The sequence below is a fragment of the Hylobates moloch genome, unplaced genomic scaffold (assembly GCF_009828535.3).
Source record: "Hylobates moloch isolate HMO894 unplaced genomic scaffold, HMol_V3 SCAFFOLD_2, whole genome shotgun sequence".
NCBI classification, from domain to species: Eukaryota; Metazoa; Chordata; class Mammalia; order Primates; family Hylobatidae; genus Hylobates; species Hylobates moloch.
In genome coordinates this window covers 321273-339852 of record NW_026652277.1, presented here as the reverse complement: position 1 = coordinate 339852, position 18580 = coordinate 321273, and the positions used below count along the sequence as shown (strand labels likewise).

Genomic DNA, 18580 nt, shown 5'->3' with positions numbered 1-18580 from the left:
AGGCGGACGGGGAGGCCTATCCGAGCCCCGACGGGCGCACCGCCGCATCCTCACGTGAGGCAGAGCCCGACCGTGCCTTCGCAAGTGTCCAGTTAGTGCGCTTGAAATCGCCCTGGTTGCCGGTGCGATGGCTTTCCCTGGAATGCCTTTCAGTGTCATTATTTGCTTTAGTTCTCTGATGAGTTCGTCTTTACTGAATTGGCCATTTTTGTTACTCTTGTCATGGTCATTTTAGTAACGTTGTCATCTTTCAAGTCTGCACCTTCTCCTTTGTTCCCCAGGTAAATCCTGCGTGGTGTGCTGTGTGGTCTTGGCATGTCACGGCCTCCCACGCCAGAATCCCACAGCGGCCCTTGCTGGGAGGGTGATTCTGGGCCACACCCCAGATGTCATGAGCTAGAAGTTCTGGGGGCCCTGAGGCGATTCTGACATCTACCAAATTAAGCTTGAGAATCACTGACCTGGTGGAATGGTCTGATTCATCTGAACCAAATTAGTTGGGCTATTTAATGGGAACATACTGTGTTTAGATAGTGAGAGTTCTGGATTGTGTGTTTTTCTGTATTTTCAGAGATATGAAATATTTAATGTCTCAATTCTGAAAGTGCTATAGAGCATTTGGAGACTACCTATTAAAAAATCTTGATAGAAAAAATGTCCTTGAATTCTGTTCTATTCCCCCCAAATGTTGAAGTCTGTTTTTTATGGTCCAGTGCAGGGGCGAACAAGGGCTCTCTGCCTCAGGTGAGGGGAATGGCCTGCCAGCTGCACCTGCAGAGCCCCATGCACCATCCAAGCCCACAGCTCTGGGTGATGGTTTCCCAGGTCCTGCCGGCCCGCAGCGTGTGCCTGAGGAGGATGCTTTTGATCTAGTTGGGGCATCAGCGTCTTGGTCCTCTGTCTTGTTCATTTATTTGATGTATTTATCTTGAAATTTGAAAACTTTGACTTTTTCGTTGATCAAACCAGTTGATTTTCAGAATGATGCAGCATTCGTTGTAATTAGCAAGTATTACAAAATGGGGCTTTTCTCGGTCCACTTGGATAGGTATGGGCTAGTATTCTGTTACACAAAAATTTGAATTTAGAGACTTAACTTCTGTGCTTTAGGATGCATTGCCTGTGTGCGGGCTGAGCTGCGTGGGTTTGGAACGTATGTGAGGAGCTCAGCCTTTGTTAGGAGTGGACAGGGCTTGGGCATGGTGGTGCTGGAACCTGAGCCCGGGGCTGTGGGATGCTGGGGGTTCCAGACGCGACTCACCGGCCCGATGTTCTCGTGCCTCCATGAGGCTGAATGCTGGTGTGAGGCTGAATGCTGGTGGTCTCTGGAGAGACAGACTCAGGGAAGGACTTACTGCTCCACTGATGGTCTCACCCTGTTGAGAATAGGGGGCCTGGGCAGTGGGAATGAGGAGTCTGCCCTCTGCAGGTGACAATTCTGTCCGGAGAATCAGAGCTGGGGTCAGGCATGTGTGGTCCTGAGGCTCCTCCCAGCATGACCAGCAGAACAGCACATCCTGGAACGTGGGAGACATTTGGGTCCGATGCGTCTCTGTCCTGTCTCCTGCCACAGGGCTGCCGTACAGCATGATCACCTCAGGCCCTTCCCAGGATCGCGTCTAGAAGGACGCCAGCCTGTTGCAGCCATGCTGGGGGCTGTGGGGCTGTGGGACTGTGGGTGCTCATTCAGCTGTGATGATCGCTTCCCCCACCCACTGGTTCCTGTTTTTCAGGAGTACCAGTAAGTAGCCGGGTGTCAGCAAAAATCCAGCAGCTTGTCAATACCCTCAAACGACCGAAACGACCACCTTTACGAGAATTCTTTGTCGATGACTTTGAAGAATTATTAGAAGGTGAGAGAACTCTTTCCCACACGTTTCTTCCAGATGCTCCTATGGTCCCATAAACAATGACATTTTATTCTGCAAGGCCATTTTACTCTTTAAGAGCAGTAATCGTGGCGTTTGCTGGATGAGGGGAACCCAGGTGGGGAGTGGGTGGTGTTCCCAGGCGGCCTCGGTGTCAGCAGGTCTCTAAACCTGGTTGTTAGTCGTCCTCTGTGGAGGTGATTTTGTTCTGTGACCCAGGTCAGGTCGCTCTCTAAGAACTCCGTAAGAGTATAGAAATACAAGTAAAGTGTAAACATATAGAAAAACAAGCTGGGGAAATCCTTCGCTCGCAGCAAAACAGGCGTGTGAAGTGCTGTCTCCTCCCTCCTCCTCCTCCTGCCTCTCCTTATAGATGTGGGAGATGCTGCCTTTGCTCCTGAATGCTCCTGGGTCTTTTTAGACAAACAACTTAAAGTTGAAACAAAGCACAAGAACTGCTCATTATAGCACACTTGAGCTCCTTATTATATTATGCATTAAACCACAAGTAAAAACGACTGATTTTCTTGTCCGTCATAAAGTGAGAGACAAGTCTGTTCCAGAAATGGAGAGATAATTTCCATTCTTCACCTCTCTCAAGGATTGGGCAGGTGGTATTTATGATGCACTGATTTTAGTTTTACTCAGGAAAATACTCCGTGTTCCTGTTATTCAGAGTAGTTGTAGCAGATTTAAATGTACAGCTCAGGCCAGGTGCGGTGGCTCATGCCTATAATTCCAGCACTGTCGAAGGTCAGGGTGGGCAGATCACTTGAGCCCGGGAGTTCGAGACCCGCCTGGGCAATATGGCAAAACCGTGTATCTACAAAAAAAAAAAAAAAAAAATTATATATATATATATATCTTGCTCAAACCCTATCTCTACAAAATATATATATACACATTATATATACACACATTATATATATATATACACGTTATATATATATACACATTATATGTATACACGTTATATATATATACACATTATACACGCACACACACACACACATATATACATACTAAAATTTGCTGGGCATGGTGGTGCATGCCTGTAGTCCTAGCTACAGGCTAGGACTGTAGCAGAGGCTGAAGTGGGAGGATAACCTAAGCCTGGGAGGTCGAGGCTGCAGGGAACTGTGATCATGCCACTGCACTCCAGCCAAGGCAGAAGAGAGAGACCCTGCCTCAGAAAATAAATTTATCGTTAATCTTTAAGGACAAAATATAATTTAGCAAGATTTAAGCAATTTGGGGTCCGAAATCACTAGCTGATGTTGGTAATGGAAATTTCAGCATGGCTGTTTGAATTCCAGGCTCTGGGCACAGTGTGTATGTGAGTTGAGCGCCAGGTCCACCTACGCACTCCACCCACATGCTGTCTTGGAAATTACAAGAACGAATTTTTTACCAGCATCCATAATGCTAGTGTATAGACCCCAATTCTAGAAAAGCATGCTTTTCTGTCAGCTAATAAATGTACAGCTTAAGTATAAATCTCCTGGTTTCTTTATAAAGAATAAAAAGTAGCCATGCTAATGTGGATGCATTTATCTCGTAATCTCTGGTATTCAAACGATTTAGTTCAGCAACCAGATCCGAACCAACCAAAGCCGGAGGGGGCCCAGATGCTGGCCATGCGCGGAGAGCAGCTGGGCGTGGTCACGAACTGGCCGCCGTCGCTGGAGGCCGCACTGCAGAGGTGGGGCACCATCTCGCCCAAGGCGCCCTGCCTGACCACCATGGACACCAACGGGAAGCCCCTCTACATCCTCACTTACGGTAATCCCCAGGCTCACCCTCTGCCCTTTGCCCACCCCCTCGCGCAGCCACTCCCGAACACACGAAGCTTAGTGTCCGTTTAAATCCTCACTTACGGTAATCCGGAGGCTCACCCTCTGCCCTTTGCCCACCTCCTTGCGCAGCCACTCCGGAACGCACAAAGCTCAGTGTCTGTTACTTCTGGTGACTGATTTTGTGCTGCCTTATGTTTCTGGCACAGAAATAAAGGGAATCTCAAGAAACGCTTTAGGAAAATTATTTGATTTCAATATAAAAAGTTATTTGTTAAATATTTTTTGAGTTAAAACCAGAAATGGCTGCTTGAAGCAGTGACCATAGCTCTAATAAGATATTAGATCTTAAATACATATGTGATTTATTGAAATGCATGCTTTCAGCAAAGATTGATAGTTAGAAAAGTGTCTATCTAAACTTTCTGATATGCATCACTCAGAAGAAACAAAATCGGTTTTCAAGGGACTGTTTCAGAAGGCCAGAGAAACCACCTTTCCCTTAAGTCTTCAGTATAATTAATACAGTCTGTAAACTTTTTGCACATGGTTAACGGTAGCAGAGAAATGTGTTTCTCTTTTTTCTGTGGATAAGAGGCCATGGAGTTGCAGATTGTCAGGCTGTTTTCTCTCTGCTTCAGCTTTGCAAAGAAAATAGTAACTAAAAGGCTGGCGTGATGGCTCATGCCTCTAGTCCCAGCTACTTGGGAGCTGAGGCAGGAGGACGATTTCGAGGCTGCATTGAGCTATGATTGCGTCGCTCCACTCCAGCCTCAGTGACAGAGCAAGACCCCAACTCTAAAAAATTAATTAGTTAGAATTTTCAAAACATAAGAAAATAACTGAAGGACCAAAATGGTTCATATTGTGTCTGCATGTCTGAGATTTATGTTGATAGTTGAAATTTTAAACATAGCTGTTTCAATTCTAGGCTCTTGGCATGGTGCAGTACGTAGTTCCACCTGTTGTCAGTTGGCAGGTTTTGTTTTTAAGTTTAGGTTTTGTTGTTACAACACTTTTCTGATTGCAGGTAGGAAAGAAATTGATTTCTACATTAGCCATGGAGGTCAAAAGCCAGATGCTATGTTGAATCGTGGAACCTCAGTAGACCCTAGCCTTTTGGGGGTGGGGCTCCGGGAGGCAGCAGCTGTCGACCTGTGCATTTCACGGACAGATGTGGGATTTGGGCCTAGGAGCATATTGGGTTTGGGAGCATGTATTTTGTAGCCCCTTTGCTTTTATGGCTTCATAGAGTAGTTTTAAATGGATAGTGTGTGTCATCCATGATGAAGCATAAGCTTTATTTTTTTAATTATGCTCTCAGAAATAGGTTTTATTCAGTCAAAAGCATGAAGGACTTTTCTATGTGACCCTCATCTCCGGCCAAATTCAGCCCTGGAGCTAATTGTGTACTTGGAGTCGCTGCTGCATGACAGCTGATGGCCCCCGAGACCTCCCTGCCTATATGTGGGGAATTCCTGGAGCAGCCGTACTGTTCCGGGTGCATGTGTTCACTCTGAGAACTAATAGACGTTCACTTGGATGTTTTAAGCATGCAGTATGCATTGGCATGGAACTAAGGTTTGGGAAATCAAAGATGAGTAAGACACAGTTCTCACGGGGCTTATGATCTCGATCAGAAGGATCGCCCCTCTCTGCTGCTGGAACATTGAACGGGGTTGGTGTCTTTCCCCTTCCTGCAAGGTTAAGATGAATGGGAGACGTAAGACACAGATTGAATATTCATATCAAAAGTTGGATTCATCACAACTCATGCCCACAACCAACGCGTTTTAACTCCTCTATGTGTTGTATTTTAATCATCTATATGTTGTATTTTAATTATCCATATTAATTGCAGGCTGTGAGTTGATCTTGGTTTTTACTTGTTAAAGGAATATAAGAAAGCAGCACATTTCCAAATGTAAAATTACAGCTTATCAGATGAAAACGCAGTGAACACTGTGGAAAGCGCCATCTGCGTAGAAATGCTGTCATAGATGAACGAGTGATTGGCTGTTGCTAAGACGACTCAGAAACAAGCTCGTCGAATGAGAATTGTTCTAATACTGAGTAATTTGGTATCGAATGAGAATTGTTCTAATACCGAGTAATTTGGTGTAACTGAAGGGACTGTATTCTCTAAAGTCCTGCCATTTCCCCTCAACCCCCAAATTTAGCTTCCTGTGAAGCGCTGGGGTAGCAGAATTCCCAGCGGATAAACTTAGGATCATTAATAGAAAGTGTAGGTGGCTAATGAAAGCCACAAATGAATAAACTTGTAAAACATCTTATAATTCTGTTTTCTACTTTAGACTACCCGTGGCATTTCATAATCTTAATAAAAATAAGTCACGCTGTGCTGTTAATTTCCCTTCACGTCCTGCCTCGCAGCAGCTCTCCTGTACGCTCTTGCTCTGCCTCTTCGGTGGTTTTCGGGAGAGACCTATACGTTCATCTGGCTTTCCTACCAAGGAGATGCTCATGCTCATCTCCCTTTTAACGTTTTACTTATTTATAGTTTTCCTTTTACTCCAGGTGCTTCAAGAAATCTACATGCTTTGAGCTAGCAGCACGCTGGGCCACCTTTCTGTGGCCTTGCTGCTTTTTTGCGTGGTTGCTGGTGTGTCTCTCAAGCTCCCGCCTCCTTCCTGGGCTCGCTCCGGTTCAGCCTGTCGCCACCCACCGCCTCTCCCCTCACCCCTCACCAGTTACACTCTCTGTTCAGTTGCCTGTTTCTCAGTCAAAGCGAAGCGAAATTACAATTAATATCTAATACAACAGTGCTGACATCACATACATCTCCTTTATGAATCAGTTAAGAACTGCTGTATCTTTATATCAGCAACTTAACTTGCCTTTTCTCTTTGAGAAGTATAAAAATACCAAATATATTTCAAGAATTTTGCCAAAAGTTTGCATGTGTTTTATCAAACTCTCTATTGTTAACTAGCTTGTGTATGAACTTAGGATGTCAAGACTCTTAGCTGAGAATGAAGTTGAAACTTTCACAAACTAGAATGGTGCTAACTGAGTGTAATTGATTTATTCAGTTATGACACATTTTTTTCTTTCAATTGCAATGAATTCATTGTAATTGTTTACCCAACTATAATAGTTCCCTAATCTTGTTCACATTAAAGAAATATGAAGCCACAAAATAATTGCTTTTGTTGGGGGAAAAAATACTCCCTGAGTTACATCTAATGAGCCAGTGATCATTTTCAGGAAAATAAAATCCCCAAATAGAATTCCGGATGACTGTAAAGCTGCCGGTCTTGAAGACTGCCTATGGTGTTGAGGATGAGGAGCTAAGGAAGACAGAGGGAGGGAATATGAATAAAAGTGTGTGTCTAGCAATTAAGTGCTCAAGAATATGCTAGAATGCCCACCGTAACTTTGTATTTCATTACAGCTTGCCTGTGACATTAGTGAAATGAAGAAACATTTGCTGAGCATGTACTATGACCCGGAAGTGTCCTAGGAACTAGAACAATCAAAGATAATCATTCTCTTCACGTTCTCACTAGCAAGGGGATAAATATTGTGGTAGATAAATAATAATAACACTAATCCAAGGAACTCTCATTCCAATATGAAATAAAACAAATTTCGGGTTTTTTAATTTGCACTGTGTTGTAAACAACAAAATCTGATTTAGTGTTTGCACTTAAAATAGGGAAAGATTAAAACAGTGATTGCATTGAAACAAAATAGTTAAGATAGCTGTTACCTTTATCACACTATTACAGCATTATCACCTCTTCTAACACCTTGACTACGGAGAAGCTCTCGCAGCTGAAGCCTCTGAGACTAGGTTGTAAAAGGCCATTGTGTATTTAAGAACTCATTTTAGGCTTTAAAGTCATTGTTATTTGATCTCAGACTGTATTTACCATTATCTTTATCTGAATCCAAGGATTCATCATTAAAAACCCTGAACCCTGAGGTTAGGAAAGTTTGAAGGTGAGAAACGCAGGACTTGTGAGTTTGGAGCCTCTTGAGGCGGTTTTCTGCTCTGTGTTGCTCACAGTCACGTGGGACCGACTGGATGAGTGACATGTCACCGGGCGTGACTTCGTGGCAGTGATGCTGTTGTGGTGGCCCCACAGGACTTTCCTCCCTAGAACCTTCCCCGCGGTTTCTGTGCTGACCATCGGGTTTTCAGCGGCTTTGCTGCAGGCACTTCATGCACTAAGAGGGGATTTGTTTTGTGCCGGCCTTGTTCCAGCGTCCTGGCAGCTCTGACTGTCAAAGTTGGAGTCGTTGCTTTTACTCCTCTTGACTCCAGGGACTCAGGATGAGTTGAAGCTTTGATCTGCAGGGAGAAGGTTCTCAGGGCCCTCCCGCTCCCTGGCGGTGTCATTTCAGCTGGGCAGATCCCAGCCCTGTGACGATGGTATGTGCACTGTCCATGCCTCCCCTCCCCACCCCCCACATCACAGATCAGAAGACAGGCCAACACTTGGTTTTAGCTTTTTATTTTCATTCTCTCTCCTGAAGTTTTGTTTTTAGAATCCCTGTTGCTTTTCTACTTTCACTCATTTTCCATTCTTGCCTACCAGTTCCCCCTTTGCTCAGCTGCCCCCAGTTCAAGTCACTTGCAGACCATCATACGCAGGAAGCAGAATGGACTCGTGTCCTAGACTTTGGTTTGCAGAAGCAGTGCTCTCCGTATGGTTTAATATGCACATTTGTCTGTGATTTGTATTCATAGGCAAGCTGTGGACGAGAAGTATGAAGGTCGCTTACAGCATTCTGCACAAATTAGGCACAAAGCAGGAACCCATGGTGCGGCCTGGAGATAGGGTAAGTGCAACTTAAACTGCTGGATCTACAAACACACAGTCCTGTGTGGAAAAGGTGCCCACTGTTTAAACGTTACAGAGTTCAGCGCCACCTCCACTTTCCATTGGAAAGCAAGTTTTTATTCTTGACTGCTACCTGGTAAGTTACACAGGACAGGTACTATTAATGGTATCTCCATTCTAACCTTACATCCTGAGCAGGTAATGGTCTTATCCATGCTTTATGCCCCAGTTTAGATGTGGAGCTTGGTATAGAACCTGGTTTTCTTGCATTTATATGTAGAGCCTTTTTATCTGTGTGCTTTAGATGCCCCAAAGATTAGGTTATCCTACCTAAAGGACTCCAAGTGAATTACATAAAGACATCATTTAGAGCTCCATAAACCAACAAAAGCATGAGCTTTGATTACTTAAGCAATACTATAAAGGCATGAGTCTGCTGTGGGGCATGTTCAACAGATTGCAGCAGCTCCAGGAGACTGTGGACTGGGATTCTTTCCCATTTTTTATTGAGCACGTTTGACCTCTTTTAAAAGTAAATTGTAGGTGTCATATTTTCTGATTATAAAATTTACTGCAAAGCTTATAATAATCACAACAGTGTGGTACTGGCTTAGAGACAGACATCTACACCAATGGAACAGAATAAAGAGCCCAGAGATAAACCCTCATGTATATGGACAAGTGATTTCCAGCAGGTGCCAAGATACTCAATGGGGAAAGGACAGCCTTTCCAACACACAGTGCCGGGAAAACTGGACATCCACCTGCAAAAGAATGAAGGCGGATGTTTACCTAACATCATATGCAAAAAATTCATTCAAAATGGACCAAACGCCTAAATGTAAGAGCTAAAGCCAAAACCTAGAAGAAAACGTAAAGAAAATGCCTTAGAATAAAATATAGAGAAGACACCTCATGACGCTGCATTTGGCAGCAGTTTCTTGGATGTGACACCCGAAGCAAGGCAACAAAAGAAAAATAAATAAATTGGACATTTACATTAAACATGTTTGTACATCAAGAGTACTATCAAGAGAGTGAAAAGGCCACCTACAGAATGGGAGACAATGCAAATTATTTGCCAACAGATTAACATCTAGAATATTTAAAGAATTCCTACAACTCACCACCACCAAAAGAAGCAACAACAACAAAAATGTTTAAATGGGTCGGAGACTTGAGTAAACATTTCTCCAAAGATTTTGCAGTGGCTGATAAACACATGAAAACATGCTCAGCATCCCCGATCAGGGAAAAGCAAACCAAAACCTCAGTGAAATGCTGCTTTACACCGAGAAGCATGGCAATTACTAAACCACTGAAAAGGGCATGTGTTGGCAAGGATGTGGGGAAGTCAGAACAGCGCATTGCTGGTGAGAGTGTACAGTGGTGCAACCCCTCCGAAAAACGTGACAGTCCCTCAAAGAATTAAACATGGAATTACCGTGTGATCCAGCAATTCTGCTTCGGGGTGTGTACCCAAAAGGATCGAAAACAGTCTAGGAGAGACATGAGTACACTCAGGCTCATAGCAGCTGACTCACAAAACCAAATGGTGGAAGCAACCCCAAATCCATGGACTAGGTGTGGATTTCCCGTTAGAAGGGAGGAAGTTCTGACACATAACACATGGATGAACCTTGCAGATGCTATGCCTAGTAAAATAAGCCAGACACAAAACAGGTATTGCGTGATTCCGCTCCTGCGAGCGTAACTGCCCAGCAGTTCACCTTGCCCGCTGCCTGGCAATTTGTCTAGACGGGAGTTGCAATAGAGAATGTGATTCACCCAATTTGTCTAGACGGGAGTTGCAATAGAGAAAGTGATTCATGCAGAGCTGGCTGTGCGGGAGACTGGAGTTCTATTATTACTCAAATCTGTCACCCCAAGTGTTCGAGGATCGTTCAGAGTTTTTAAGGATAACTTGGCGGGTGAAGGCTTGGGAAGTGGGGAGTGCTGGTCAGGTTGGAGATGGGATCGTAGGGGGTCAAACTGAGTTTTTCCTGCTGTCTTCTGTTCCTGGGTGGGTTCACAGAACTGGTTGAGCCAGATAACCTGTCTAGGTGGTGTCAGCTGCTCCATCCAGTGCAGGGTCTGCAGAATACCTCCAGCACTGATCTTAGGTTTTACGATAGTGATGTTCTCCCCAGGAGCAATCTGGGGAGATTCAGACTGTTGGAGCCAGAGGCTGCATGACCCCTAAACGGTAATTTCTAATCTTGTAGCTGATTTGTTGGTCCTGCAAAGGCAGACTGGGCCCCAGACAAGGAGGGGGTCATCTCGGGAAAGGGCTATTACCAGTTTTGTTTCAGAGTCAAGCTATGAACTGAATTCCTTCTCAAGGTTAGTTTGGCCTCCACACAGGAATGAACAAGGACAGCTTAAAGGTTAGAAGCAAGATGGGGTTGGTTAGGTCTGATCCCTTTCAGTGTCATCATTTCCTTAGTTATCATTTTCACAAGAGCAGTTTCATGACATCCCTAGAGTAGTCCAACTGTAGAGAAACAAAAGTAGAAAGGTTAGGTGCCAGGGACTGGGGGAGAGGAATGCAAAGTTCATGTTTAATAGGGACACAGTTTCCATTTGGAAAGATGAGAAAGTTCTAGAGATGGCTGGTAGGGGCGGTTGTATAACCTTGTGATTGTGCTTCATGCTACTGAATTCTACCTGAAAAAATTTTAGAATCGTAAATTTTGTGTTACCACATAATGAAATGTTAATTGTAATGGAATATCTCCTTTATCTGTAATGTGGTTTGTAGTCTTAATTAAGAGTTGTTTTAAAAATTCTTTCATAGTATGGCCCCCAGATACTTGAAGTTTCCATGTGATAATAATCACAGAATAAACTCCTGTGTTCCTCTAAGATGTCAATAGAGATACGGGAGCACGGTTTGGTGAAATATGTAAAGAGGCTTATTTTGGGTAGGGATTGGTTTGGCTTGGTTGGGTCAGGGCTGAAGGTGCTACTTTTCTAAAATTTTTCTTAGGAAAGATTATCTGAGAAGGGCTCTCGAGGAGAAAAGATGAGCCTGTAGCTCTTGGTTGGGTTCCAGGAAGTAGTGTGGAAGGTGCTGAAGCCATTCGCATGGACGGCAGGGCTGGCTGTGTGAGGAGCCCTGGAGGGGAGCTGGGAATCCTTCAGCCGGAAAGGCCTTTGCTCCCCTGAAGAGCTGTGTGTGTGTCTCCTGATTGGCTGATGCCTGCTGTGTGAATAATTAGGTACAGTGAAGTATCAAAGAAGTACACAGAGGATTGAACGGAGGGAAGCCATGTGGGTTTACAAAAATCGAGTGTCTTTGTATTTGTCCAGTATTGTATCGGGATCACTATGGAGGTAGCAATAAAACAGGATTTGTGACTGATTCAAATACTGAAGGAATGTCTAACAAAAATGATGTAAGTACAACGTTCTCTTCCTTAAATTGCAAAAAAATTTTCAGTTTTGATGCTAAAAGAGACTTTAAGTATTTTACCCTTTTCTATCCATTACTTGTATTGTCACGTGTGTACAATAATGTACAATTTTATATTCTGCTTTTATTAACTTTGTTATACCACATTTCAGCACAACTCTGCAGTGGTCTATAATATGAAATTTTCAGCATTAACTCTAGTGATAAACCAGTGAGAATTTTAAACCCCTGATAAAGAAGAACTTCCTTTGAGCAGAGGCACCAGGAGCTGGGAGAGGAGCCAGACGCAAAGTGCTTCTCGGGAGAGGGCAGATCGCCGTCTGGCCGTGGGGATGACACACATCCTCTCCGTCTCAGCTGTCTGCCCTTGGTGAAGACTCTGCCTCCAGAGCTGGTATTCTGGGAAGATTAACAAGTCAGAACTGAACATGTTCTTCATGAATGGGTGCAACCATCAGTTTTGGATGGAACTTCGACATCTGAATTTTCTAATGTTTCCTGGTGTTTTTTGGTCCGCCTTAGGGGAAGAAGTTGTACGGCAGTGGTAATGTGAAAATCTTACAAACATTTAACTGAATACTGTTTGTTCACCATATCAAGATCTGAAAAACATGCCATCAGCTCTCAGTCCATCACGTGACACTCATGACTAGTGTAAACCTCAGATAGTTTGAAGAAATAATTGGTTGTGGCTTATCTGCATAGATGTACAAATCATTTCATTCCCTTTCTAATCTCTCTTACCAATTGTAGTGGACTATAGAAATTCCATACAGAAAGGAAATATTCATTTATTCATAGAATCTACAACGTAATTTTGTGTCTGCCAATGATCCTGCATTCTGACCTTTCCAGCATGGCCTGCTCCCCTCTCAACGACCATCCGGATGCTTTTATGTCAGCCTGCTTACTTAGATACACAGATGATTAGGATGTTTGTCTAAAACTTGTTCATGATGAAATTAGTTCCAGTTAGGACATTTTTCATAAAAAATTGTTTAACTTCAAGAATGAGGCCTGGTACGGTGGCTCATGCCTGGAATCCCAGCACTTGGGAGGCTGAGGTGGGCGGATGACTAGGTCAAGAGATCGAGACCAGCCTGGCCAACGTGGTGAAACCCTGTATCTACAAAAAAATACAAAAAAATTGGCTGAGTGTGGTGGTGCATGCCTATAGTCCTAGCTACTCGGGAGGCTGAGGCAGGAGAATTGCTTGAACCAGGGAAGCAGAGGTTACAGTGAGCCAAGATTGCACTACTGTACTCTAGCCTGGGCGACACAGCAAGACTCTGTCTCAGAAAAAAACAAAATCCAGAATGAGGTAATGCAAAAATGATGCACATGTGCTAAATCATAGGATTCATGTGCCGATGAACACGTACCAAACTTGTCCATAAGGAAGAGCAACACCAGTGCTACCCCACACGTAAAATCATAGGATTCATGTGCTGATGAACACGTACCAAACTTGTCCATAAGGAAGAGCAACACCAGTGCTACCCTACACGTAAAATCATAGGATTCATGTGCCGATGAACACGTACTAAACTTGTCCATAAGGAAGAGCAACACCAGTGCTACCCCACATGTAAGAGTAACCTGTGTTAAAATAGAAGCAGAGTTCGCAGGGCATCATGGGAATCCAGAAATAGGGTTGTCTATTAACAGTCTATCATCGAAGAGAAAATTGTTCTTCGTCAAGATACGCCATATTGTTAAGGACCATCAGAAAACATACTGGCCAGGCACAGTGGTTCACATCTGTAATCCCAACACTTTGCAGGGGCCAAGGCGGGAGAATTGCTTGAGGCCAAGAGTTTGAGGCCAGCCCGGGCAACATAACAAGACCCCATCTTAAAAATATTTTTTAAAATTTAACCGAGTTTGAGGCCAGCCTGGGCAACATAGTGAGACCCCATCTAAAAATATTTTTTAAAAATTAGCTGGGTGCCGTAGTGCCCACCTGTAAGGCAGGAGGATCGCTGGAGCCCAGGAGTTCAAGGCTGCAGTGAGCTATGATTGTGCCGCTGCACTCCAGCCTGGGTAATAGAATGAACTTGTTTATTTAAAAAAAAAAAAATCATATCATCTATTAGTAGGTACCAATATTACTTGATAATTTACATTAAGCACACTTTTAGAACTCTGACAATGCTACTCTTAGGAACTTAGTTCCTAAGAGAGGCTGAGCTGGCAGGATGAATTGGTGCCACATCCAGGCAGCTACACAGGGAAGACTTTGCTGCAGGGTCAGGGCCCACAACAGGTGCACACGTGTGGCACCAGGGGACTGATGCTGCTACCAGCCCTAGCGCCAGTAACTTGGGCTTTACTCATAGCGTCCACGAACTCACGCCGTGTGTCAGGCATCCCACTGAGTTCTCTACGTACATTCTCTCATTTGACCTTGACCACCGCATTAAGACATCGGCTCCATCATTATTCTCACTTTTTAGAGAAGAATACTAAGGCTTGGAGAGGCCACAATTGTCCCTGAGATCCCAGAGCTAAACACTGACATGGGATCTGAGCTGAGTCCTGCACACGGCCTAATGAACTGCACAGCTGTCCCAGGACAGTTATGAAGACTGTATAGAATACAAGGAAGTATTTACAAAGCTTAGTGAGAAACAGTAGGATATAACTTCATCTACGTGAAAACGTGTGGGTATGGAAGGTAGTATGCAGAAAATAAAGGCAGTTATACTCTGGTGACAGTAACATAGACGAGTGTTCACGTTTGTCTTCTACATGAATTCAAGGCTGGGTGTGTGATGCTTATTAAAACACAGCTTACTGAAATGCATTTTACATAGGACCTGGTTCTTACTGAAGCGTGCCCTCTCACCTAGAACCAGGCTCTTCCGCAGCGTCTTAGGAAGCCAGGACGCCCACGTTAATGTTGACCCGCTCTGGCCTGTCCCACAGGTGGCACTGGTGTTCCCCAACAACGATCCGGCTGCCTTCATGGCGGCTTTCTACGGCTGCCTGCTGGCCGAGGTGGTCCCTGTGCCCATCGAGGTGCCGCTCACGAGGAAGGTAAGGAACGCGCGCCCTTTGCTCTGTCTCTCGCTGAGTGAGATGGCTTTCACGGTGGCTGTCTCCCGGCTGGGTGAGAGTCTCCTCGCTGTTTCTGGGACCCTGGGTTTCCTTTGGTTGCCTCAATAAGGGACGCGGTCGCTAGTGGGCCCTGTAGCCTGGGATGGGCATCCCGGAGGTGGAGCACAGCTTGCTTTGGGGTCAAACGTGGAGCAGCAGCCTCTTGGTCAGTAAAGCAAGGGTGTTTGAGAATCTTGTTCCTTGGTGTCATGTGCACTAGAATTGGGGTAAATGATAGTTTTTTTTTTAATTTATTATTTTTTGAAGGGTGGTGGATGCTGCTTTTGTTCAGGTGTTTTGACATCCAGTCCAAGGTTGACCTATGATTTGTCAGGTCTTATTCTATAATGAAAATAAACCACTAAACTTGCCATTGTAATTATTGTTTAATCCAATGTAAAGAAATTAATGTGCATTGTCAATCAAAAAGAATTTGAGACAGGTTTCAATTTAGAATTTTATTTTGCCAAGGTTGAGGACGTGGCCATGATACAGCCCCAGGAGGTCCTGAGAATGTGTGCCCAGGGTGGTCTGGCTGCAGCTTTTGGGTTCGTACATTTTAGGGAGACATGAGACATTAGGCAGTACACGTAAGACGTATGTTCATTTGGTCTAGAAAGGTGGGACAGCTTGAAGCAGCAGTGGGGGCCTTCCAGGTCACAGGTGGATTCTAAGATTTTCTGATTGGCAGTTGGTTGAAAGAGTTTATCTAAAGCCCTGGAATCAATAGAAGCCAGTGTCTTAGGGTTCGGGGTTGTGGAGACCAAGGTTTTTATTATGGGAGGAAGCCTCCAGGCAGCAGGCTTCAGAGAGAATAGGTGTAAATGGTTCTTATCAGACTTACAAAGGTGCCAGACTCTTAGTTAATTCTCCCCTGGATCAGGAAAAGGACCTGGAAAGGGGAGGAGATTCTCTACAGAGTGTAGATTTTCCCCACAAGAGAGAGCTTTATAGGGCTATTTCAAACTACGTCAAAGAAATACACTGAGGTAAAATACTTTGATTTCTTTCAGGGCCTATTTTTCATGTTGGTATCTTATTGCTACGGAGAGTCAGCTTTGTCAGTCTGAAGGTCTCTGTTTTAATGCCATTGCTGGTTGACTGTGCCTGAATTTCAAACAGAAGATGAGGGAGTAAGGGGCACGTCCGACCCCTCCTTCCCATCATGGCTGAACTGGTTTTTCAGGTTAACTTTGGAATGTCCTTGGCTGAGGGAAGGGGTCTCTTCAGTTGGTTGAGGGGCTTAGAATTTTATTTTTGGCTCACGCTCATACCAATGTAAGGTTTTGGTCCATGTGGATGGTTTGTTCTTCTGTAAAGCAGAGTTATGGTAACTTTAAGAGACATGAAGTGGGGCAGCTACAGTGCAGGTCACGCTGCTGCTCCCTGTAGGCGGCCAGTCCTGTAGGAGGAAGCCAGCACCACGTGCCCCGAGGGACCACCCAGGTCCGAACCTGCGATGTGCCTGTGCACACTGCCCTTAAACCATCAGCTCCCTTTAGCCCATTTTTTTTTTTTTTTTTTTTGAGATAGAGTCGCTCTGTCTCCCAGGCTGGAGTGCAGTGGCACGATTTCAGCTCACTGCAACCTCTGCCTCCCAGGTTCAAGCAATTCTCCTACCTCAGCCTCCTGAGTAGCTGGGATTACAGGCGTGTGCCACCACACCCAGCTAATTTTTGTATTTTTAGTAGAGCCAAGGTTTTGTTATGTTGGCCAGGCTGGTCTCGAACTCCTGACCTCAGGTGATCTGCCTGCTTCGGCCTCCCACAGGGCTGGAATTACAGGTGTGAGCCACTGCGCCTGGCCCCTTTAGCACATCTTTAATGCGTGCACGGTGTGGGTTACTCTTCTAGCTCCAAAAGGCAACAATCACAGGTTGTCCAGGCGAAGAAACTTCCAGCTGTCTTTGTGGCTACTGCCACCTCTTGGAACACACATGGGTATCTCTTCAGAGTCTGTGCCGGTTTTATGGTTGCATTTCAAACTGCCCCTTGGATGGGAAGGGAGAGAACACGGGGTTCCTTTTGGAAACAGGAAAGATGATTGCTATTTTCATTTCCTATGTACAAAGCCAGGAGGTTCATGCTTGGCCTCCTGAGCATGCTCGTGTCTGGCAGAGGCAGGGGAGTTTGTGGTAGCTGCTATGGGAGAATGCCAGTTTCCCCCGGATCTGCAGCCAGTTTCCCCTGGATCTGCAGCCAGTTTCCCCGGATCTGCAGCCAGTTTCCCCAGATTTGCAGCCAGCACTCCACATGTGCATCAGACAGGTCAGACTTCCCGTGAGGTGCTTTCCCATCCCCTTGGGTCCCGTGGTCTTCACAACACGTGAGAAAAGTGGAAGGACCGGAGGACTCCAGTCATGCTTACGTGACAGCCTCAGCACTGTAGTTAACCCCAGTCCTGGGATCTAGTGAGGAGTTTATGTCAGTGGTTAGGGGCTCTCTGGACATGCTCTGAGGTGTCTAAGCAACGGTGAAAGGATGATTTGCAGGAACTTGTAGGCACGAGCATATGGTGATGGTTCAATAACCAGACAGAAAACATTTATCATTGTTATTCGTAACAATTATTTCTTCTTTTCTTCACTTTAACAATTTGTATTTATCCACGTTAAAGTGTATAGCCTGGTGTCCTCCAGTCCAGGCTGGTTTGTAGCGGAAAATGATTTGGATGAAGCGGGGAGGTGGTTTTCCTGAGCATGTTGGAGTGCTGCTCTCAGGTTGGCAGAAATGTCGTCCTGTTACCTGAAATCCTAGGCATAGCTCCAAATCCCAAGGTGACATTTATTTCAGCCATGAAACGTTTCACTGTAACACATGCTTAAGATGCTTTGAAATAATGAATTAAGTGCCTTTGAATGGTAGTAGAGACATAAACGGTCCGTTGAACAGATCAGAAATCTTTCCAAGGCCACGTGGCTGGGAAGCTGTGGCAGTGATGATGGAGGAAGAGGAGAGCTTTCCTCCCCCACAGGAGGACCCAACAGTCCCCCTCAGCTGAGACCCCCTTGTACCCAAGTAGAGGCTGCACGTTCACTGTGCACAGGGCAGGGTCCACATGGGGATGAGGGGCATCTCAGGGGATCTCTGGTCAGAGGGCAGGGAGCACAGCAGGAGAACAGCATGGGGACGTCTCCGGAGGCCAGGACTTCTCACGCTGGGAGGTCCCTGGGGACTTACGTGTCAGTGACTGTAACCTGTGCAGGTGATGAGGACGTGGGGACAGGAAAGAGCCCCTGCCTGTCCCTCACCTCCAGGACATAGGGAGGGACCCTCTGTGGCTACGGTTTTATCACCAAGCACCATGAGCACCAAAACCCCTCTCAGAAGGAAGGGCTGACGTTCCCGCCTTGCCCTGTCTGTGCCAATATAACCCTGAGGTGACTTTGCCTACAGATGCCTCAGGCTATGCAGAAATCTGCGGAGAACGCACAGACCTTAACAAGGCATTTAGAAACCTTTACTTTGCAAACCAGTGGTCATGGGATAGAATTCTAGAGAAGCCACAGGTGATTTCACAGGTGAAGGACAGAGACCCTCCCCTGAGGCCGAGCCTCTCAGTTCTAAAGACACCATGACTTGATTTTATTTTTTA

The 18580-nt window shown here is 45.2% G+C and overlaps 1 protein-coding gene across 1 annotated transcript in view; it reads left to right on the top strand.

Moving 5' to 3' along the window:
• The window catches only part of LOC116456090 (disco-interacting protein 2 homolog C), a 51112-nt gene that overhangs the window by 1338 nt on the left and 31194 nt on the right, over positions 1-18580 (top strand). Inside the window, exons 2-5 of the mRNA XM_032150991.2 lie at positions 1734-1853; positions 3453-3650; positions 8379-8470; positions 14816-14926. Of these exons, the coding sequence (XP_032006882.1) occupies positions 1734-1853; positions 3453-3650; positions 8379-8470; positions 14816-14926 (521 nt within the window). The remainder of the gene's footprint in view (positions 1-1733; positions 1854-3452; positions 3651-8378; positions 8471-14815; positions 14927-18580) is intronic.